We start from the raw sequence: 24,777 nt of genomic DNA, 5'->3' as shown, positions 1-24,777 counted from the left end.
CGGGGCGGACCACAGGCTGAAGGATGCTTTGGAACACCACCCTGCCCACCAGGAAGCTGGGCACTTAGGGAAAGGAGTTTATTTGTGGTGTGGGCATCGTTTAATTTCTGTTGAGTGGAGAGGGGAGGTTATTAGCGGAGAGAGGATGTGATGCCAAGGTCTGACTTACAAAACAAAACCCCAAACCTTTCTATTTGCCTTTCTATGTAAAAATTCCCTAATGCTCGGTAATGTAAGACAAGGGGAAAATTTTACTTGCAGGAGAATTGCCTTCCACAATAACCAAGAGAAAAAAAACACGAAACGCCCACACCAGAGCAGCATGATCCAAAATGTGAACTTTTTACGCCTCCCCAACCTTCTAGGTTAGGCTTCCAACCAAGTGATCTTTTATTATCAACATGATATACCCTTGACATAATTTGGCGCAGTAAAGCTTCTTCTGCCGAACTCGTGATTTCATTTACTAGATCTGATGAAAGTTCTCTGAACCACAGTAAAATGTGATAATTAGTAGTTTAATTCTTTTAGGGTGTGCGTATTAATTGAAAAGGCTTGAACTATAAATACAGGGCCTGCGGATAAAAGCCCCCTCTGAAATCAGTCGCTTCCCCGAAGTATTCATTACTCCACATCTATTTAGGTGGTGTCTCTTTGTGGCAGTGAGTGGGAACCCTCCACTCAGAGATCACAGCAGTGAAACCCAGCCTGGCTCACCGCTGCTCTCCTGACATCGGAAGTGCTCCCTGGCCCGAATTTTGCCCTCTGTGGTCAAACCGCTGGAAGTTAGGAATGTGGGCTGGGAGCTGTGCTGTGCAGATGAGCTGGGGAGGCGCTGGCTCCCTTCCTGCAAAAGTCAGAAGGGGATGAAGGCTTGAGGCAGAGGCAGTGGCAGCAGTGGGTGAGTGGGTGGGTGGGTGTCTTCTGTTTTCCAACAAGTCTACCCAAAGGCATCAGAGATTCCCTGTTACTCCAGTCCCAGCCAGTCTGGCACTTCTTAGCAAAATGTACTTTTCTTCTCACTTACACACTTATCCTTCACTGTTCCTGAACTACCAGCGCCTAAACTTCTGTGGGTGGCTTCAGCCAGAGCTTGGTTCACCCAGATGGGGATGTCCAAGTGTAGATAGGGGATTGCACCTTCCTGCTCACACTCAGGTGTTCTTTTGCTCTGACTTCCTGACCAGCACAGGGGATGTTCTGTCGACTCCAAACCTTTCCAGATAGATCCGAACACTATGATAATGTGTGTCATTTTTTCACACCTTCCTCCAGTTTCTGCCTGTGGTCTAGTGCCTTTATGAATCTCGTGGTTTTACAGGTACAAGGTGGTTTGCTTTCAGATGGATCCAAACCTTCATACTCATACTTGGTTTGCACACTCAGAAGAAACCTGTATGTCTGCACATATTGCAGATTCTTGGGTTAATCAGGTGCTTTCCAAGTAGCCTTAATTTAGTAAACCTGGAGCTGGGTACACGAGCAGGAAGGGGCATGTGAAGGGCAATGCCCAGCTCCTGAAAGCAGCACAGGGGACTGCTGCTCTTGTCAGGGAGGGACTTTAGTGGGACCAGGCTCCCAGAAAAAGCCTCATCACTTCTATAGATAATTAGATACTATTTTTTAATTGCAGAAGTTGCTAGCTAGGAACCGGAAAGAAAGTTTAGGGTGACACTCAGAGTTGTGAGAATAAAATCCCCTCTGAAGCCTGGCTCTAGTGTGACTGAAATGGAAAAGTACCAGATCCGTTTCTTGGAAAGTGAGAAGGAGACTTTTATTTGCAATGGTCCGCAAATATTTTCCCAGGAGGTAGTGGGAATGGCAAAAGGGGCAGGAGGAAGGTGAGGCAAGTGAGCCACACTTGTAAACACACTCCTTTCACTCTGCTGTTGTTATCTGGCACAAAATAAGGGTGCCTCAAGTTGTTTACAGCAGTTTGTGTTGTTCATTTCTGCTCCTTTTCCAGTGTCCTATCTTCACTTGTACAACTTTTTTTCTGGATAGTGTTCAGATAGATTTGGGCAGTGGGGTGGTAGGAAGGTGCCAGTTGATTAAATGTGCTGCTTGCTATGTGCATTTCGTGTCTGCTGTCTTAATATATTTTTTGTTAACCACTGTTGCAACTGAAGAAAATGCTGAAGTTTGACAGCTGGGAGTTACTGCTGAGTATGTGCTGTAAACTGTATCATCCCTCTGCCTTCTCCCTTTCTCCCCCCTCCTGCTGGAACCAAATGATTTATAAAATGCCTTCACATTCTTGAGTGAGTTCACACTATCACCTCCAGGCACTGCACTGAGGAGTCTTAGGAGTGGATGGGAAACACAGATCTGATAGCTGGTATTTTTCTCTGAAAGGAAAAAAAAAAAAAAAAAAAAAAAAAAAAAAAAAAAAAAAAAAAAAAAAAAAAAGGAAAAGGGCTGATTAAATTTAAAGAAGAAAAGTTTCCTGCTGTGCCCCAGAGTAAATCTGTAGTCAGTGAAGCACTTTCTAGTAAACAAGAGATGTGCGTGGTTACAGTGGGGTTTTATTATTACCCACTGCCATTGTTTTCCATTTTCATAAGATTCAATTAATGCAATCATTTTAGAGTGTCTCTAATCATTACCTCCCGCCTTCCGTCACTTGCACTTGAAGCAAGGGGATCTGCTGCAAGCCACGCTCTGGTGTGAGGAGCCTGCACCTTGTTCCCATCCCTGGTGAGGCACAAGAAAATGATAGGGCTGCTCCAGGGGATCCAGATATTTCTCTTCTCACTGTCTGGCCTTTGCAGGAGACCTGGCCAGCACCTCAACCCTGGCTGTGGTGTGCCCTGCCATGGGACCACCGTGGCACCCCAGCAGTCCCCCTGCCCTGGCTGAGCACAGAGGTGTCAACACCAGCTCTCAGACCATGCTGGGCCAAACCTTTAGTTGGTATTTCTTCTCCCAGGATCATAATAATGCTTATGTACCTGTTCTCACTCACAGACCCCTGCTCCTGCTATTTTTCTACTTTAATTCCTTACTCTTAAGGTTTTATCTGTAACAGAAGGCTCTTTGACAGCTGCATCTCCATCTGAAAACCTGCTGGTGTTTGTGGGGGTGTCCCCACCTGACCAGCTTTGCACTGCAGACCTCCTGCCATTTTCCCACATGTTAGACCTCAAAGTCCTGATTTTCAAAAACAGGGAATTCGCATTCAGGAAGTTTCCAGCAGCAGAGTGCAGAGAGCTGGCCCTGTCCCCCACGCCGTACAGAGGGGAGCCAATTTTATCGTACAGCCGAGCATGCCAGAGCTGGAGCTGCAGGAGGAAGGGAAGAGCTGAGGAGCAGGAGAGGGTGGACAGCAGCTTGACAGACTGAGGTGGCTGTGGTTTTGAGGCAGGAGGGGATCCCCACAGATTTTTGTGAGGGAAGGCTTAAAGCAGTCCTTGGGTAGTAGCCCACGGCTCCATTTAAATCAATAACAAAGTGGGCTGGAAAGGATGTGACAACTCGAGCAAGCAGCTGAGGAATGAGGCAGCTCAGTGTTAGTGAATCCAGATTTCTGTCTGCCATGGCCATGAAGGATGGATTTGCAGTAGGACTGGGGCCCGTCCACTGTTAGGAGGAGAGGGAAGTAAAGATCATCCCGTGTACGATATAAATGTAAGTTGTTATTACTGCTATTGCTATGTCAGCCGTAAACTGTTCCCACGAGAACAGAGATGCAGCGGCATTGAAAAAGAATGTCTTACTGTGAAATGGGCAGCAGAAACACTGTGGCATTATCTGCCGGGCAGTGAATTTACCTTGGTGACAGATCATTATTCCCTCCTGCAAACGAACCGGATGAAGGGCAGGAACACGAGGATAACTCAGCAGCACTTGTATTTTACAGGCTTCTGAATTGAAAAAAAAAAAAAACAAAACGAACAAACAAACTAAAAGTAGCCAGATAAAACTGTAAGGATGGCGAATGTCAAGAGAGATTGCTTGGGGTACAAAATGGGGAAGAAAGCAAATTTTCTTCCAGATCTATGCCGACGTGATACATGGACTAAGACATGGATCTAACAGTAGGCATTAAAAGGAGATACCAGTGGTGAAGCTAAAATCCTTCCTGTACCTCTGTAATCGCTGGAGATACAAGGTCTTTCGAGAATTAATCTCTCTCTGTTGGACCTCAGGGAGTTTTAAAACCAAGATGTTTCAAACACTGTAATTGCTCTGGACCTGAGATTCTGCTTCTGGAGGAAGTCACCCACCCCTCTCCTGCTCATCCTGGCAACCCAGGGCAGACAGAGTTGGGACAGAGTTGCTCAAGAGCAAAGGTGGATCTAGCAGGGCATGTGGGCTTGGCTGGATGATTTCTTCATCATTAGATGTAGGGAGTAGAAGAGTGGACAGTCTATCTACTGCCCACGTGTACTTTTTCCCTTTCTGTTTTTCCTTTGAATTCTACAGAATGGGAGTTTCTTAAATAAATTATCGTTTTCGATAAGTATTAATGTGCTCTGTGGAAGAATGTGTCTAGGGATGGGCACACTGGCAGAGAGAATTTCCTCCTCAGCTCTTCCAGTGAAATTTTGTTCTAAGCTGCCCAAATGAAGCCATTATTCAAAAGTAAAAATGTTCTGTTCCAGTTCTTGTTTTCATTCTTTCATGTGTCTGGGGACTAAACTTCTGTGAAAAAGAGCCCATTCTCACAGGATGCCTTGCCTAATTTTGCAGACAAGAGAGGTTCAGCTATTCCAATTACGATGAGATAAGAATCTGAAATGTTTGGGATCACGTCCATCCTGAGTTGAACTCTAACTTTTCCAAAATCCATCCATCATTATTTTTCCCTTTTTTTTTCTCCATTTCAGTAATGCAAGCAAAGGAGGAACAGAGAAAAAATGAATGTTTATGCATCGTAAACCATAATAGATGGGTTTTCTTTTACCTGAGTTGCTTTAGTTTAAAATAGATCTCTCTGCCAGTGGAATTCCTTTTCCTTTTACATTTCTTCCTGCCAACTTGAAAGTCAGAGTACAAACTGTTACAGGCCAGACTGCTAAGCATAGTCTAAAATACGAAGTCCTGGCTTCTGTGGTATCTTCAGATTTCCTTAAATACATGAGGATAGGGCAGGCCACCCCAGTGCCACGTTTCTGTATCTCTGGGCACTGCACTGTGCCACACTGCTGGCAGGGGTTAGAGGGTCTAGAAAAGCAAATCTTCTACTACAGGAAGGGAGTGCAAAGGCTTAGCTGTCCAGCCTGGCTTCCAGCAACAGGTTCATCCCAGGTCCTCAGTGGTACCTCTAGAGCATGTCTGAGTTGCTGCAGGCACGCTCCTGGGATGGGACATCCCACCAATGTCATCCCAATTCCCTGAGCACCTCCCCTGGAACCACCCAAATCTGCCACACATGGGATGAGCGCTTGAAATCAGGGAAGGGTGAGCAAGGTCCCTCTCTGCCTCTTCTGTTTACTGTGTTCATGCTGAATCGCTCACAATGAGTGAACTCGGAGGCCCCCTTTGGGCTACAGCTTGAGCAGATTACAGGAGAAAAATAAACTTGGTCCGTGTTCTGGCCTGACCTTGGCCTGAACCTGAGAAAGTGAATGCCCCTATCACACCAACATGTGTCTGTAGAAGTACAGTAAACACAAACGGGGGTCACTGGCCCTCTCTGTCCTGCAGTCCCAGGCCAGGAGTCTGGAGTTTTGGGCTGTCCGCCCAAGTACTTGTTAATAAATGTCCATTCTTAGTCCGTAAAGGAATGTAGACAGGGCATCCTGCCCTACAAAACACAAACTTAGAATGAAATGGAAAGAGAGTCTCAGTCATCGTGCAGAGCTCTGCTGCTGGTTTCCGCATCCAGCAGTCTCTTCCCACTGGATTTACGTCGCTAGTTTGGGACTTGGCTGGGGAATTGCCCGCTAACACACTGGGTGTTCTCCACTGCTGTCTGGAAGCGTGGTTGTCTGCTTAACCCTGAGTGCAGCAGAGCTTGGGAAGTCTGTGGGGCTTTCTCCTCAGTGCTTGGGAGAGGCAGAGACCTGGCAGAGCCTGGGGTATGAGTCTGGAGAGCCTGGGTCACCCCGGGACGGGGTTGTGTTGCTTCCAGGGGTGTGCAGTACTTTGCTCAGGCACCTTCACTCTCCCAGTGGAGCCAGTCAGAGGCAGATGATTGCATGACGTGATGTGACTGGTGACAAATCTCTTCCTTCCCGAGCCACAAGAAAAACAAAAGTGTAAACTTAGTTAAAATAACTAATATGTAACCAGTAGACATCGGCCTGCTTGGGACTAAAAGCTATCAGAGTTATTTCTGTGCAAAGAATAGAGGAGTAAGAGACTCCTGGAGAGAAAATGCCAAAAATTCAATTTAAAGGACAACAGGCAAATACACAATATCCATGGAGATAGTGTGAATTACAGTGTCAGCTGAGAAGGTGTAAGAAGTAGCTCTGAAGGGAGAGGAAAGCAGTGGGGAAAGGTGGAGCTGGCTGATCCTCGTGACTTAGCTTCCATGCCCAGCTTCCTTGCTTTCACATCACATTGGCACGATCTAATCTCGAGCAGATACTTCCACAGGTCCCATTATCGCCGTGTCCTGCCACAGTCTTTCAGGAGTGCCGTGGTGTGAGGAGAGGGGAGTGCCAGGGAGGGAGGATGAGAGCAGCCCGTGGATGAAGTCACCAGGGTTTGTGTCCATATCACCCAGCAAGGCGAGGCAGGCGAGCTGCCCTCACCTGACCCTGTCCCCACCAGCTCCTCCTGGATTCTGGGCTTTCCTAGAGAATCCTGATGTATTATCTGGATAGATGGTTTATTCCTAAAACTATAAACTACCGTGCACATTAAAAGCCCCCGGTACCTCTTTTTACAGCCCCCTATTTCTGTGTCCACAGGACTCTGAACATGTCTGAAGGGTAACCTTGGAGGGTGCACTTACCTACCACCAGCTGAGGGAGGGATTTATAGATCCTGAAATAATTACAGCATCGTTGAGTGCAGTTGTATAATTTCTTGGCAAAATACTAATTAAAACGAGATATTTACACACAACGCTTATTTAAACTTAAGACTTACTTAAAAGAACCTGTGTATTTCTAGTAACTGTGCATCACAGCTTTACTGAGGGTCGTATTTTTCATGCAGATTGAGTTCTTGTGCTCTGCTATCATCGTAAATGAGCCCATGGCTTTTTGTTCAGGCCTAAATAATTCCAGGGCATCTGAATCATCCTGGTATTTCATTTCACCGTCTAAAATGACTTTTGAAATACTGTATTTTTTTAACTTGCTGTGTTATGGCAATTAGAAATTGCTGTGTTTACTAGGAACAGAGAGTCCAACAGAGCGGAGTGTTTAATGCAATGAACAGTATTAGGAGCTCAAAGAAAAGTCAGATGCGTGTCGACACATATCAAAGCTGTTCTGCTGCTCAGAATGACTGTTCGTGATACTTGTTTCATGATAAACTTCCTCAGAACATGATGTTACTGGAAAAGAAATGATCCACTCTGAGAAACACGCAGGTGACACAGTTGAGTCAGCAGCTTGCAGCAGTGACACGGGCTTACGTTTATAAAAATCCCCTCTGAACTTTTGTCTCCTGCGTGCGTACATCAGAGCCCTAAAATCTGTCCTGCTTCTTGTGCTCACTTGCTAGCTGTTTAAAACTAGCAAAAATCTTCCCACCAGCCTGATGAAGAGGTAGATTCCCTGCCTTAAAAGTCCCAATAGTCACAAAACTTTCCTCTTTCGTAAGTAATTCGCTGTATAAATGTTAGTATCTCCGGTGACCACTGAGATCTCCGGGGAAATGGTAAACATGGAAAAATAACAGACTGCTGTGGAACCCAGAAAATCCTGCCTCCCATCCAAGAGGGTTTAATTATTGGAGTTGCAAGCATTTCGCTGTGCACAAGCATCTCGGCATTCATAGGTGGAAAGTACCTCATGCTGTGTTTGAAATATCAACTGGATTTAAAAGAAGGCTTTGTGCTTCGGCGTGGACCTTTCTTAGCCTCCTGCAGATGGTTCCTGTTGCTGAAAAGAGACATGACTTGTGGGATGGGGAGACCTCCGTGCCGATTTTCCGTGCTGCTCTAATCCCGCTTTACACCCATAAAGGACTTCAGTCCTTAAGCCTTTACCCTCTTTCTCCTAAATATTAAAATTATTTTCCTGAGTGTCATACCGTATTAAAGCAGAATGAAAATGGTTTTAACAATTGCTGGCATGGGGCTTCTGTACAGCATGTGTGTCACAAATCATGTCACTTTTCAGCAATAGGGCTGCTGCCAGCGGGAGGCTCAGAAATGCTCATGTTAATCAAAAATTTTAATTTCAAATCAAATTGACAGTTTACACATGGTGAGAAATGCTTCTCACCATGTGATATTTCAGTATGCTACACTGGGCAAAATGGGTGCACTTTCCTGTTAAGAATTTTGACTACAGTATCTGCAAATTTATGGGTTTCAGTGTATTGGGTATGGTAGTGGCTGATCTAAGGGAGCCCCTTGGAGAATAGGAGACAGAAGGGTTTTCATGCAGCCTGGCACTGGTGAGCCGCTGTTGGCACATGCTGCTGGAGAAATGACAGGTATTCAATAAACATCACTATGGTTAAGAGGAAGATTTAAAGGAGGGAGGGGCCGCAGTGCTATAAACAGGATTTGAAACAAATGTGCTTATTTCAGCCCGTGATTAGTCTGAATACCTAAGTATTCCACACCAGTTTTTAAATATCCTTACATTTATTTTCACACTGATGTTCTTCACACAGCATGAACAATAATATTTATGGCATTAATACTGTAGCTAAATTCTAATTTGGAGCAGTGTAAACCCAAGTAGACTCTGCGCGTTCCAAGGCACGCTCCGGCGGCGCGCGGACCAGAACACGGCCACGGCACACAGCCCTGCCATCGGCTCCTTCCTCCTGCCAGCAGCTTCCTAGAAACCAGTGGACAGATTCAGGAGGCAAAATACCAGTTGATACTTAGTGAGGAGCAAGAGGAGCAAGGGCAGTTGATGGAGAGAGGAGCAGAGGCAGCCAATGGAGCACATGCGATCGGCCTCAGGCAAGCGAGTCGTACAAACCCACGCTTTCAGGCTCCACCAGAAATAAGAGGCTGGCCTCAAAAAATGACCAGTGGATAGAACTATCATCCTTACGTTATTCTCCTTAGGAGGCTTCCCAGCTGTCTGGGGGGTTCCTGAGGTTAATTGCAATGCCAAGCTTGTGATTGGGACCTTATTTTACAGAGGCCTTGGAGATGGAGATTGGCAGGGATGGCAATATCCCCTTCTGGGTCTCCCTTCCAGTGTCCATATTTGCCATGGGGTGGGTGGGTGCCTGTTGGTGGGTGCCCAGGGAGCTCCCTGCAGCACCACATGCTGCCAGCTTTCTCTGAAAGCTCCATTTGGACACTGAGTCACTGGCAATATCACCACAGACCTTGGAGATCTCAGCTGTCATTGCTCTTGTAACCAGGGTTGATATGAAAATATGAAGATAAATAACTCCTTCATATTATTATTTTCAGGGAGGCAGGCTTTTCTTTTTATTACTCTTTTTATTGTTGGGTGCTATAAATATTCCAGAATTATTATCCCAAGGTAGATTTCATCTCATTTACTTTGAAACGCTTTTGAGGAGGCACATTATTTTATAAGCTGCCAAATGAGTATGACCATTTATAATGATTTTTTTCTTCTTTTCTTTAGTATTTCATTTTTGGATGGAGGACCTGAAACAGAAATATGCTAATTTAAGACATCTGTTGTTTTTCAAGCTATAGGGCCCTATCGGTATTAATGCAGGTTTTTTTATCAAAATGGGTTTATGGTAGACAGGGAGATTCTAAATTTTTATCATTATATCAAAAAAACTGTATTTAACTGATTTCTCACACACAACTACTGAAAAGTACCCAGTGATGTTAGGAATCATCAGAAATGAAAACCCACACCAGACATCTGAGATCTTGGAATGTTTATCAAGACACGCAAGGTCTTTAATGTGAATTGAAATGCTTTCAATGTTTCAAGAAGACCTTTGTCTTCAAGAGAAAGGAACTATCCGTGTGCCACCACTTGGACAAAACCTGACATGATTGATTGCAATCTGTAATCGGTTCATTAACGGTAATAAGTTTCCATTAATTCCACTATCTCTGCACTTAAATATAAAATGAGTTTGAATCTCCTAAGAGCTGAGGCTGCAGTGGATCTGTAACAGGATAACAGGATCAGGCTGTTGGTGACACACCTGATGCCACGTTTGCTGCCATCCACATTTATTAATTTGCAGCCCAGACTCTGAAGCTCAATGTGACAAATATCAAAAGCATAATTAGGCATTTTTCTCATTAGGGATTCTAAAGCGCCATGAGTAGGAAAGGTGACACACAGGGAGAGGTTACACATGTATTTTTGTTCTGATTCACCTCTGGAGCATCCCTGCTCAGGCGAGTTCCTTAGGAAAGGGTGAGAGTCCCTCCTCCATGCAGACGTTGATTCCCAGTGGCCACAAACCATATGGAAAAGGAGCTGAACTTGAGCTCTGGGGCACCCACAAAAACAAGCAATATTAGACAGACAATTTCACTGTCTGCTGGATACAGACTTTTTTAGCTAAAACCCAAAAAGGCAAATCATTTACCAGTGGTTTTGCATATTGTGAAGGGTTAACAAAACTTTCATTATCACAGTCTATTAAGCCAGGACCAGGAAACAATTTCTAATCAACACTCAGATCTGGGCAGGGATTGTGCAGTCTTTTGTAGGAGGCCTCAGATCTGTGTTCTCTATTCTCACATGCTCACTTCCAGCTGTTGTCATTGAAATCCCACATAATCTCCCCGGGTCAAAGGGCAGTCATCCATGACTGCCGCTGTTAGGAGGTTATGCTGATTTCTGTTGTCAAATATTGGCCCTTTTCTCTTTCAATCACTCCCATTCTACTTTTTTTAACAAGAAAGATCCAGCCTAGAATTGTATTACATGACTTTAAAGTCTTAAAAGTGTTCCTCTATTGTACTAACACGACATGCCCTGGACGGTCTAATCCATCCTGCAATGGGCCACAAAGAAAGTTCTGGTGCTTCTTAAAACCTCAGCCAAAGGCAGGTAGTGAGTCAGGGGAAACAACAGCAACTGTGACATGTGGCCCCACAGTTACTTTCATAAGAAAATGTGCAATTTGTCCAAGGTGAGCTATTGGCATTAAAATTAAATGGGAAATAACAAGCCGAAATAGGAGCGGAGGCATTTGTCAGGGAACAAGAGAGGTTTCTGCATCGCCTTTAATGTATAATATCTTGCTTAACTCTTCTATAAAATGTCCACGAATTAAAAATGTGGTCTGATTTGCCATTAAAGGTTCATCATTTACAAATTTGAGGAATGCATTTTATGCAAAGCAATTAAAATAAGGCCGCCGTGGCAGCTCTGGTGATCAGTGTTCGGGGGCTGCTGGTAAATGCAGATTTCATTGTTCCTAAATGCAGTATCCCAGCCCGGTGTTGTCTGCCATCAGAATGGCACAGACATTCCCTTGGACAGAATATTGTGGCTGGCATAGATGGCCTCATCCATCTCCGTTTTGGGGTTTTTTTTCAGATTCAGAGTTAGGGTTTTTTTGGATATACAATCAGCCCCCTGGATCTTGCTTTGTATTTGGGATAGAGCTGAGCTATTTGTCAGCAGTGGTGGGGCTGCCTCAGCTGGGTCAGCCCAGCCTCGATAGACTCACCTTCCAATTAAGCAGAGTGTAAATGTTATGAAGGTCTTGACCGAAGCACGCATGTTCAGTCCTTCCCTTTTTTGCTGGAGAATGCAGATTAGGAGTCACTCCTTCATCCCCATCCTCCTCAGCCAGAGCAGCCATGGAACAGCTAATCTTTTGGGAGTCCTGGGGGGGAGCCGGGTTCCCTCTGATAACATCCCCGCTCTCCAGGCCTGCGTGTGCTGTGTGATACAGACATTAATTTTCTCATCCACGTTATTGCTCCGCATTGTGTGTGAAACATGGGATTATCTAGATAGAGGATAAAACCAAAAGGAATCGAGTTGCACTTCGAGCAGAGAGGGCTTTTCTTTTAATCAGGCATTTGGTTAAGATAATAGGCTTGAGACCCTAATTGATTATTACTATTTTAAGGTTTTAAGATGGCTATGTATAGTGAGATGCTGAACATGAAAAAAGCTTTAGAAATGGGTTCAGTGCTAGTTTGGGGGACTTCTGTAACTTCAAAATACTGAAGAGGAAACAAAGTCTCCCAAAAAGCTGTTCTCTGAAGCTTTATACATTGTCACTCAGATTGTAGTGGAAGAAAAATAACTGGCTTTGAACTTCCTCATCTTCAAAGGAGTAACTCTCCCGGTTTTAAGCTTGGCTTTCAGGAAACCAACTGCATCTCTGTTTGGAAAATACCTTGTATATTTATGGTGCAATCTGACCATTTTATAGCAAAAATAATACTGCTGGATTACGCAAGTAAGCCTGCTAATTAAATAACAATAATACCTTGAGCACCTTGAAAACGTCTTCAGATATTCAATTAAGGAACAATAACCCAGTGAACTTTAACCTATAGACTATATTCAGACTTTCTACATAAAAGTAATTGCATCAGTCATGATTTTCTCAAGCTACAACACAAGCTCTTGATTGGTAGCTCAACGTCTGAGACTCCTTTTTACGGCATTAATTGGGAAAGCAGACAATACTCTCCCTGTAAACTCCATTTTAGGACGAAGGTTAGTTGCCTTTGTACACGTTTGCTCATTGAAATAGGAATGTTTGCTTAATAATTCAAAACAAATAGCACTAGACAACAAGTCCTAATCCTGATTTCTCCTCTGCCAGTGTAAATTAGGAGAAAATGAGGTGAAACTCTATTTGATCGGTGCAGAAAGATTTGTTTAAAACTTCTTTGAGAGAGATCAGTATTAGGCTCTAGCAGTTGAAGCCTTTTCTTCTGGCTTCTTTGCTGAGATCCAAAAGAAGAGTATGTAAATGGCTTTGGGAATTTTCTCCCCAATTAAAGCAGCCATCAAATTATGGGAGGATGTTTTCCATGTGGTACCTGGTACAATGACATTGTGCTGTTGTGCACAGTGATTTATTAGTTACTATCCTGATCTGCTCTATTCAGTTTGGTCATCTTATCCTGGGTATTTTCTCCCCTTAGGGGAAAGATGACCATCCTTGTGGGCCAGAATGAGATCTTAGGTGCTGAGCTAACTCCTACCTGCCCCTAGACTTGGCTGAAGGAATGACTGAACCATTTATTTTACTTCTTCCTGAAGGTTGTCGGCCCATCTTTGTTTGGCAGGGCAGTGGGCATGTGTTTTAGTCAGACATGTGATAGAAATGAAGCACGTGCTCCATCGGCTTTGCTGAGTCAGGGCCTGCCTGGCCAGCCACGTGTCTTAATTTGTACCCAAAATTTCAGTGAATTAACTCTGCAAGGTTCGTTTTGGGCACCTGCTTTACTACCAAACTGTGACTGTTGCACAGAGATGCAGGGATAACCCGTCATACACAGCAGTTTCAATGTTCTGTCCCTTGGATATTGAGCAAAATTGTCACAGTGCAAGTATTTCAGTAAAGTGCTCTATGAAAAGTAAATCTTGGAGCTTTCAGGATGTTTAATAATCTTTTCAGTGCAGGAGCTTCTTAATGCTAACATCTGCATATGTAATTACTTGACTTTACCTATTTTTTCTTCTCATTCAGAATTAAGTGGGTGATCCAAATTGATACATTTTTTGCATTTTGACCCCTGTTAATGATGTTAGCTTCACATCTTTTGTCAGTGCTGCTATTTCCCAGTAATCCTTCATTTACACGTTTAAGTTCTTTGTACTATTTCCCTTGTTTTCTTCTCTCACTGTTATCCCAGCTCAGCAAAAACAAGAGTCTTAGGCCTGGATTTTGCAGTCTGAGCCATCCAGGAAAACCTTTAAAAATTCCATGGGGTTCTACTGAACTGCAAATTCACAGACCAACCCTACCTCAGAATACATTCATAATCCAGCTCTAAACCAAGGGCATGGCTTTTGTGAGTATCAAGGTATTATTAATGATTGGTGAGACAAGCCCCCGATTTCCTAATGTTTATAAGTAAATATCAAATTGGAGAGTTGTGAAATTCAGCTTTTCATTTGTGAAATGTTTATTTTTGGTATTGAAGGATGAAAATCTAACCATGCTCGTTGCGTGCTGTTGTTTAATGATTACTAATTACTATTACATGTACTCCCATCAGGAACATTCCTGCAGGAGTAGGGGGACATTTCAAGTGCACCCAAGATAGGAATATTGAAGTCAGCATGCCCAAGATAACTCGCTCATCTTCTCTCATGCCCTGAGAGTTAGAATATATTTAAAATGGTACTTTGATTTCTGGTTTGACTTGTGTATGACCGGTTAAAATAACGTGGTTTGCCTTGCCACAATCACATTTTTACTGGATAATTACAAAGGGCTCTGGGCTTTCCCTTTTAAAAAAAAAATCAGCCAAATATCCTACCGTGGCTGTGATTTGGGGTTGTTTTCGTTTGGGTTTTTTTTTTTTTTCCCTTCCACATATAAATTTCACCTTCACTCTCCGTGCGGCGGGAACCTGCCTGGGAAACGCAGGTGGGAGTGGACACCAGAGCAGAGCCGGCGCGGTGCGCTGCGGAAAAAAAAAACAACACGTGGCAGATGTTCGTGGCGTTGCTGGCTGCACTTCTGGAAGTTGCTCAGATGCTGCCATGATGAGCACAGTGTGAGAAGTTACATAGCATAGACCGCCTTCCCTCCGAAGGGCTCTGCGGAGTAGTAAGCGTCCTGGCCCTGATCCAGCAAGGCACTTAAGCATATGCTTAATTTTAGGCACATGAGTGGTTTCAGTGAAGACCTAAGAGAATTATTTTTAATTCACAGATCATTTAATTCAATAGGCAGGTCTGCTGCAGCATATGAAAAGTAGATCTTCATATTAAAAATACTTGGGAAATCGGCGATGAACGAACGTTGTGTATGGGCAGCAACCGTTTCTAAAAAGCAGAATGAGGTAGTCATCACCTTTATTGTGGGAAAATACAAAGCAGATCGGGCAGAAGCAGTTGCAGCTATCTGGGAGCTATTTCTAAATTGAAAATAAAGAGAAATAAAAGCTCGTAAGAACTTTTTTTTTTCATTTGAAGTAGAGAAAAATTTATTCTCTTGATGTAAATAAAAACCTTGTTTGCAGATTGAGGAATTTGTTTGTGTTGAATTTCAGCATCAATTTCAATATTTTATAGTACATTTATCTACAGCTGGAGCATGACAGATTTGTGTATATTTATATGTTTGTGTACATAATACATATGTATACACACATACACAAGGATGCCCAAAGATATACATATACACAGTTTGAAAACTCATCATTATTGCTGGAGTATAAAAACATGCCTGATGCAGAAACTTGTCTCGAGTCTGTTAGCTTAGAGACTGCGTTCATCTGGCACCGTGGGCTCCTCGCAGAAACAGGGAACTTCTTCTGTGTAGGAGCAGAATTCCACGAGATCTTGGCTGGAGGTGAGCTGCTCACCTCCCTCCAGATCTCTTCCAAACCTTTCCCTGCCACTTTGCCTGACATTCCACCCTCTGCAGACCTGTACAGAAGGTGTATTCTTCGTGCATCCCATTCCTCAGGTAGGAATGGCAGTGGGATATTCTGGGTTTGTTTAGACAACCCCAAAAGAAAGCCTGGAGTACAAGTGTGCATCTGGCATTAGTCCTGTTGCTCTGGTCATGGGAGAAAGGTGCACAGGTATTCCCAGCGTGAGCGTGTGGTGCAGGAGAATATATGGAATGTAGGGAAATCGTACTGAGCCTGACAAACAATTAACGATGGAGCAGATGGTGCCCCTGCAAAACATTCAATAATAAATGCGTGCGTGCGCCGGGATCGGTGACTCTAAGTAGGACAACCTAAAAAGGTATGCCACTTATCCTGTGGGCAAGCAGGACTTTACAGTTCTTTTAATAATCCCTTTATCCTGCGATTTCTCCTGTGACCCCAATTTCCAAAGGAGGAGGTCAGCCTGGCCAGCCCAGCACAGCCCTCCCTCTAATTGAAGTGCGGCTCCGTCCCGCCCGAGCCGCCGGATCCCGGCCCGGGCTGCTCCTTTGTCACTGAGCATACCCGTGAAAATTAAATGAACATTTGGTGGTAGGCATGTTTGCGGAGAAGAAGGAAAATACTGTTATGTAAAGTGCTGTCGCATTTCGATAACCGAGTCTAGAGGCATTCCTTGCACAAGGGAGGTGAGCGTGGATGCGTCCGCCCCGGTTTCCTACAGACAGTCCACAGCTCAAAGTTATTGCTTTTTCTTATGCAGAGATTTGTTTTTCTGTTCAAAACCTAGTTTTAAATGTTAGAATTATTTTTCTCTTTTTTTTAGTTGAAAAGGCCTTAATTTAAATTTTTTTAACCATCTGCTCTTTTAAGGTCCCCCTAGTGTAACCTTAGAAAAATGAAGAATACGTCTTTAAATCTTGTTTGGTTTGAATGAATGGGTAGATAATCCTGATCAGATGTTTCTTTAGAGAATAATGTTTAAAACGATTATGGAACTTAGCTGTCCTGTCTGTTTCCTAGGTACAGTATTTTCATTTCAGTTGTGAAGTCATTAGGGGTCATCCAAGGTAACGGTTTATTAAAATAGTCCTCTTTTGTTTCAGATTTCCTGTTGAGATACTTTAACATGTAAAAATCTCCCTGCTGATGTGTCATGTTAGCTTTCCTAACCTCTAGATAGAAACCACAAAGCAGCCTACATAGCTGTATGACTGGTTACCCACCTACATAAACAATAATTACTGCTAAGTGGGAAATTAGATGTCACATTTTAAGTCTAAATGAAAGTAAAGTATTTGAGAATACTGTCATTAAATGCGTAAAGCTAATCGCAGTTCTCTCACTCTGTTTGTTTTGTAGGACATTTGGGCTTCCAGGACAGTTTTGTCACATCAGGTGTTTTCAGTGTGACTGAGCTAGTAAGAGTCTCACAAAGTAAGTATCGTTTTGTGGCCGGTTTATGTGGTTTCTGCAATCCAAGTTGTTTTTTGTTGTTTTTTTCCTTTGATTCTTATTGTTCCCTTCCACAATTCAGAAACAGCATCTTAAAAATTAGGACTGTCTTGTCCCCTCTTCTTGCCAGCGGACAGCATTTAACGTGCCACTTCTTTTAATCGAAAATAAATCAGCAGAATTTTAAAGTGAGCTGATAAATAATTGGATTCTGCAAACTTGCATGTGCAAGTTGATAAACTCGTCTGGTACCCTGCTGAAAATGGGCAGAGTGCAGACAAATGCACACAGAAATCAACTTCCCATGGATCCCTTGCTGGATCCAAGGGCTGTGCTGTAACCAGACCTCTGGAAATCTGTGCACATACCTGGAAATTCTCTGATGCTGTTTTCTCACATTGTGTTCATCCATGCCGTGTGTACGTGTCTGTGTGTATGATTCTTGGGCCTGTCCCAGTGCAGGGCCAGGAGTTGGACTTTGATGATCTATGTGGGTTCCTTCCAACTCAGGGTATTCTCTGAGTTTGGGGTTTGCACACCTGCAAGTTGCTGAAATCAATAATAATGCCAACAACTGTGCCAGCTTCAGCCCTGATAATCTCACACATCCTGACTTCCCTGGGACCACGTTTTCCATTAGCTGTATGGAATTCTGTCTTCCAGGAGGGTTTGGGTTTTGACCTTTAAAGAATGCTAATGCCCCCAGCGTGAGTGACACACTGCAGCTTGATCATTACAGGCTTGTCAATACCCACTAACAGCACTGAATTAAGAGTACCTGTCACCACCCTGTTCCATTGATCAAAGGTGCATTGATTGTGCTTTGCCATGACATAATCCAGATAGTCCAAGGAAAGAGTATGGGGTCTTGCAGAGACGCTGCTGCTAAGCCAGGCCTGTTGGGTCAAGTCCTTTAGGGATCTAAAAAATTCTTCCCTGAGAGGGTGGGGAGGCCCTGGCGCAGAGAAGCTGTTCCTGCCTCATCCCTGGAAGTGTCCAAGTCCAGGTTGGAGCAACTGGATGTGTTGTGGAAGGTGCCCCTGCCCATGGCGGGGTGGAACTGGGTGATTTTTAAGGTCCCTTTCAACCAAAATCATTCTTTGATCTTTTCTCCAGCTAGTGTGGAGCTGTGGAATAACATCACAGTATCACCAACCACCATTGCTCCAGGTGAATTCCTCAGCTCTATGCCCCTTTAGGATCTTAGGGTGCAACCAGTCTCTTTAAATGATAAAAATGGTTCTTCTCCTAGATAGCAGAAATATTTGTGTGCTGGCTCTGAGCATGTAATTTAAAGTCACTCCAGGGCTAGAATCTAACTGGCACAAACCTAGTAGAAAATCTGTGATTTTGAGTCAGAAGACAGAGTTTCTCAGAGGATTTTCCTGGTATATTTCCTCTTTCGGAAAGACACTAGCTAGTTAAATGGCTTTACATTCAAAAAACCAAAAGGATGGTACAAGGAAAGCATGGCGAGTAGGAGATGCAGGAGAGCTGTATGCTCCGGAGAGAGGCAGAGAGAAAAAATGTTGAAGAAAACATTTCCCCTGAGCTTCCTTCCCTGACAACTGGTGGGAATTTTGAGAAAAGGGCAAAGTTAAGAGGACTCAGAAGTCAAGAGGAGCTGCTGAGTGCTCAGCACATTTGCGAATCACTTCACTTGCTGAAGTGCTGGAGCAGAGACTTTGGCATCTTAACTGGCTGCACAGGGAGCAGAGACTGGTACCTGCAGCCGGGGTGGACAAACCCAGGTTGTCACCAGGATCTGAGCGTCTCCGTGTTCTGTCACCTCATTTCAGTGTGACAACGTGAGGCTTTTGAAGCCCAGAGGGTTCACCCTCCCCCTCTGCCAGGCATCCCACTTCCCCACAGTCTTATCTTGGCTGGAGGAGCCCTGCACAGCAGAGCTGCCTCTGGACTCTGTCAGCCGTGCTCCATGTGTGTGCTTTTCCTAGGAAAGTGCCCCCCACTCCTGCCTGGAGCCTTCCCAGCCTCCCCCAGAGCTTGGCACTGACCTCGTGAGCATCGTGTTTCAAGCTTATTAATTTTCCCTGATACTTTATTGTAACTAAACTGAAACACTGGGTATCAGAAATCCTAGCACTCAGCATGTTTTGCAAATTATGAGCTGTGTCTGAGATGTTCCCTCTGCTTGCAGCTGAAGTGCACCACCTTCGAGGATGGGGCACCTGCACACAGGAAGAGCATGGACTTTATTAGAAATAAGAAAGAAGGTGTTGGTGGGAAAAATAAAAAGATTCAGCTTTTATCTGTTCCAGACATGGGGGTTTGCACTGTTTTTCATGGGCTCTTTAATAATCCTGGGAGGTCAAGACCTCAGTTTTATATCCTGTCTACAAGCCAGCACCTCTACCAAAAATAGTGTCCCCAAAGCATATCGGGATATCACTTCAGAACTGACTCAGAGGGAAGAGTGCCAGCAACTGATTTAGCTACACTGCCTTTGATAGCACCCTGGATTTTCCTTGGAGATGCCCCAGACATGTACTGACCAGCCTTAACCTTGTTTACTTTATGAGGTCTGAGAAGCCCACAGCCTGACATGCCCTGGCTACCCAGTAGGATATGTTTAGTGTCAAGTCTAGCAGCATATTCCCAGAAAACTCTGTATTAATTCACATGCTCATATTCAAGGAATTATTTAACATAACAGAGCAACAAGGTAATTGCTGCGTATTTGCCTAAATTGGTAGGGAAGGTCTTTTAAAGTCAATGTAACCCTCTCTGGGTTGTCTGCATGTTCCTGTGTCCTGATTTGAGACCAGTCCTCTTCCCAAAAAGGTCATCTTTGCATATACCCACTGTTATTTTTCTTTCTATGCTTGCTTTTGGTAATATAACGATAGAAATAAGCGATTTCCCCCAATTTCAACTGGCCTGCAGCAGCTGTTATCTAAAATTAATCTTCCAAAATATTGTGGGTAGCAATGATGTGCCAGGTTTATTTAGTAAAGTTCCCAGAGGTCCACATGACAAGGAGTCTCAAGTAAGAGGCAGTTGTCTCCGTCATGCAAATTTGGGGAATGAATTAATCAAGTGAAAGGTCAGCTGTTTCTGTTATCTATCTTGCCTATCAGTGCTGATCATCACACTTTCTGTGAACTATTGAACAAGTCTAGACTGTGCTGGTAACAGAAACCTGCTTTCTTCAGTCCTATAGATGCAGATTTTCTTTCGAAATGCTGCCCAGCTGCTGAGTCTTGCAGAGCCTAGTAAAACAGAGAAAAGAGATCATAGATGTGCATCTGAAAAACAAAGGCTCCTCTCCAGCCCATCTGACGTGGGTGTTGCAGCTCACGCTGTCAGTTCTCCTCCATTATTAGCAGGCAGAGGGTGTGAGCTCCTCTCTAAGTGTTGTCTGTCACCCCAGATACTGGGGAGACCCTTCCAGATAACAGAGGCTTCATTCTTCCCTCTCTGGAGAGGTCTGTGCCCACAACAAAAGGCTCAGAGGCAGAAGCGTCGGAGATGGACAGGATTGGGAACTGACAGCCAGCTGTTGGCCAAGTGAAGCCTCCTCCTTTTCTCCCCTTGTTGGGAAAATATTCCACTGCCTGTGGGCAGCTATCTCAGGGCACTGGAGGAGACCCTCTGCAGAAGGTGTTTCAGAGGGGTGTCTCTGGGGCCAAGGGTCCCCTTCCCTCGGAGGTCGTGGCAGGCTGGAGCAGGGAGAAGGGCACGGGGAATTCGTTCCCCCCCTTGGCTTAGAGTCTGCACCGTGTGCTCTTGTGCAGGGAGAGCTGCTGGGAAGATATCCTCCCTCGGAGGTCGTTCCAGCAGCCAGATAAACTGCACTGCCCAGGATGTGAAGAAAGATTTAGGATTTATGAACGTTCGCTAAGGCCAAATCAAACATATTTGTTTGGTGGTGTGTTATTTGTCAAAGTGACATCATTTCTCGTGCTGATAAACAAGGGAATTCTGACTGCACCCTGGCCTGGAAATGCCACACGTTGGGTTCAACGTGTGCTCTGTGCAGTGAGGAGCAGTGGGGGGGGACTTCTGATCCTTCTGAAGAGCGTGTGGCACCACGGGCACACAAACTTGCTCACCGCTCCTGAGTACGCGCAGAAACGGTCCAGCAAATTATCCCTGAAACGCTCAGACTAATTCCACGGACGGGCAGCGCTTCTGTGGGCAGGAGGTTGTGGGAAGCTCAGGATCCTGCCACGCTGACGCAGCAGGTGCCAGGCTTGGGGATGGAGCTTTGGGGATGCAGACAGAGCCCAAGTGTCCTTGCCATGAGGGCAAGGGCTGGGGTGGAGAGGCACTGCCAGCATTCCTGTCATAGAGCCTGCTCGTGCCTCTCATCCCGCTTTTCCCACATGGAAAGTGAATCCCAGCAAGGTGTGGGCTGCCCTGGCTCCTGTGGAGGGTCTGAGTTAGTCAGTGGATGCCTTCCTGTAGCCCAGGAGAGGAGGAGAGGCTGCTGTGCTCCTCACAGAGCACGTGTGTGCAGCCGGGGTGTGACAGACCTGCTCTCCCCGAGCCGCAGCCTGTGTGCTTTTCTGCTATACTAAGCACTACAGTAGTGAAGACAGTTAAAGTCAGCAGCATGAAAATTAACATTTAAAAAGATATTCTATATTCCATCGCAAAGCACTGCTATCCAAAACTCTCTGTGTGGGCTTGGGTATGAGAAGGAGAAAAAAAGATTATAATAAAAAATAGACTGCAGGCATAGAGTGAACAGTTGCCGTGACCTTGCCTTTTGTATGCCATTACACAATTCAATGGCAGTCCACTCAAACCTTGCTCTCGATCAATATCCTATTAAAGCAGCACAAAAAGTCTCTATAAACTTAGTGGTTAGCTATGTTTATAAATGGAACTCAGCATAATTAGATGGTCAATAGCAGGCTGTACTTGTAATTTTAAAATGAACATCACACATTTCATATCTGTTGTATTTGGTGAAACCTCTTTGAATCTAATGGTACAGTGTGGAGGAAACAAAGGCCTTGCAAAAAAAGAAAAAAACCCACCCAGCTCCCAGCAGCAGCACAATGTGTTTCCCTTTGTTTATGGAGTCACAACACAGGAAAAAGTTTATTAGTCAAATGTCATGTTTCTCCCATCTAACCTTAAACACATTATCACTTCACAGCAGTGTTACACGTGTAATGATCTTAGTCACATCCCAGCCCCTCTGTAAAAATAAATACATAGAAATGGGGGAAAAAAAAAAGAGAGGCTAAATATTAACATGGCTTAAAGAAAGTGCCATATTCCAAGGGAGACAAATGCCAGCCTGGCTGGTTTTATTTAGTGGGTTTCCTGTTCTGTAATTCAGTAATTTTTTTTCAAAATAAATATTGCAATTGGGTTAAGTCAGAGGGCCTTTTCTTAATTTCTCCGTTATTTTTCTTGACGTTTTGGGTGAGGAGCTGAGCAGGAGGGAGCAGGCTGGGAGCAGGGTGGTGCAGGCAGCGTCAGGCAGAGGCACCAACCTTCCTCCTCCTCCTCCCCTGCTTGGGCAAACCAGCTCCTCCTGCCCTTCCGAGCATGTCCCAGCCACACAGGGATTTTTTGTGGTGCCAGCAGCTGAAATGAGGGCTCCAGGCTGGGTGTGGGGCAAGAGGGGTCCTTCCCTCTCACCTCCTTCCAGCTCACAGCCCCGGGTCAGGTGGCATCTTGATGACATTTTCGCTTTGACTCACAGTTGCAGTTTCCGACATCCTTTCCCATTTGGGGGATGTTCCTGAGCTGTCAGGAGGTCACTTTGCTGCAGAACATTTCTTACAGGGGTGATGGTGTGTTTTAGATGTGGTTGCCTGGAGTTTGTGAGGCTGCAGCTCCCACCAGACTGCTCCATGTGGGGCTGGAGCGTGTTCCTGGGGAGTAGGAGCAGGGCTGGGGAGGTTGTGTGGTGGATTGTCATATGTTGCAATGAACAGGTTTGGTTTAGACTGAGTTTTTTAGTTTAGACAGACTTTTTTAGTTTAGACAGATTTTTTTTTAAACGAGAGTTTTGCCACAGCTTGCACCACTTTGATCCCTTTGCATACTCTGCAGAGACGCTGCCTTTGCTGGGGGTCACAGAACCACAGAATGGTTTGGGTTGGAAGGGGCCTTAAAGCCCATCTCATACCAGCAGGAACACCTTCCACTATCCCAGACTGTTCCAGCCTGGCCTTGGACACTTCCAGGGATGAGGCAGCCACAACTCCAGCACATCATGATTTATGGCAGTAAATGCAATAACTGCAGGCAAAGGTACAAATGGGCTTTGGTGGAAGACAGGCACTGTCAGAAAGGCAGGAGGAGGGAATTTGGACCAGCTCAGCTCTGTGCAACCTTTGCCACAGCACTTCTGGGGCCAGAGACCTTGAGCTGGTGGTGGCAGGGTGGTGGCTCCTGTGCAAGGACTGACACAGGGTTCAGATGCTGGCCGCCACAGCCCACCCAGGCAGTTTAACCTCTGCTGGTGTCTGTTAAAGGTGAATTTCGTTCTTCAGCTCTGGTTTCAAATTGGCATTTGAGTGTGGCGAGGTAGTTTTGGCCGGTGACCAGCACAGCAACCCCTGTGGGATCAGCCCTTTCTGCTTTGCACTGAGTTTACACAGCATCAGCAATACCTTGTTCCTACCCTACCCCTGCTCTGCACACACATTGCTTTTTCTTATAGGGCCAACTCAAGAAATATCCAGGATTTGGGGAAAGGGCAATAAGCACAAGGGGGGAAAGAAAGGAGGGAAGTGTCACCCAGATTCCACTTTTTCTTCCTTACCTCCTTGGAATAAAACTGTTTCATAAATCTGGCAATGTCCAGGAAATTCATTGTGCCTCAGAAAGAAGCGGTGCTTTAATTTAGTGCTTGCCTTTTTATGTTCCTGTTTGGAAAACTGTGTGCTTAACCTGTAAGTTGGGCTTTGGGAGGCAGAGGGTGCAGAGGAATTGCTCAGGAAAGGTTTTGCAGAGCACAAATCTGTTTGGCAAGGAAGTTGCTGAAAACTGTGGAGTAGATGCTGCAGAGAGTACCTTTATGATTGATTTCCATTCAAGTCAGACTGACTGCAGTGTGGTCATTTTTCTAACCCATAACTGCACACACTGCAGCACTCTGCTATCTGCAGGGTGTCTGAATTATAGCAGTCCATGTCCCTGTTACCTTTTACACAAATTACTTACACCGGTTTCTTTTTCCATGCAAATTCATCAGTTTTACAGCCTCTTGTAGCTGCTGTCAGGAAACTGTTGCAGAAAGCACAAATTGATAAAACGAGTTAATTTTACTGTGCTTAATTTTTCTTTCCCTCTGTTAGCACACCCTCTCATATAGCCAGTGTGCAGGAAGTGTATGATAGTTAAGAGAAGGTAACAAAGGATTTGAGTGTTCTTGTCATAAATTACTTCCCAACTTAATTCCTTTTAATGATCATTCCAGATTTTCTCAAGTTTTAATGGCGTTGTGCATTTTCTATCCCCGGCTTTTAAAAGTCCGTGGATATCCAGGCTGTTCCCTTTCTGTCTCAATGACGTTCTTAAAAGATCCTTGCCAAACAACAACTAATTGTCTTGTGGGGATGATGAGGCAGCTGCAAAGCAACATTATTCCTCTGTCAAATCTGACATTGTGAGCTCCTTAAGACTTGGGGTGAAATACTGGCCCTGTTACAGTCAGTGGCAGCACTCCCAGCCCAGACATGTTAGCTGGGTGATAGGAGCTATCCTGTCTTCATTTCCTCACTCCTTCCCTGTTGGACTGAGAG

General features: G+C 44.7%; 1 protein-coding gene across 12 annotated transcripts in view; it reads left to right on the top strand.

Moving 5' to 3' along the window:
- NFIA (nuclear factor I A) overlaps window positions 1-24,777 on the top strand; it is a 244,661-nt gene that overhangs the window by 143,906 nt on the left and 75,978 nt on the right. For all 12 annotated transcript variants that reach the window (XM_040072268.2, XM_040072273.2, XM_040072276.2 and 9 more), the window contains one exon: window positions 16,952-17,026. In XM_040072268.2, coding sequence (XP_039928202.1) covers window positions 16,952-17,026 — 75 coding nt within the window. The remainder of the gene's footprint in view (window positions 1-16,951; window positions 17,027-24,777) is intronic.

Source organism: Hirundo rustica, chromosome 9 (assembly GCF_015227805.2).
Source record: "Hirundo rustica isolate bHirRus1 chromosome 9, bHirRus1.pri.v3, whole genome shotgun sequence".
NCBI lineage: Eukaryota > Metazoa > Chordata > Aves > Passeriformes > Hirundinidae > Hirundo > Hirundo rustica.
Note: the sequence above shows the minus strand (reverse complement) of the source record. Positions and strands in the feature narration are given on the sequence as shown.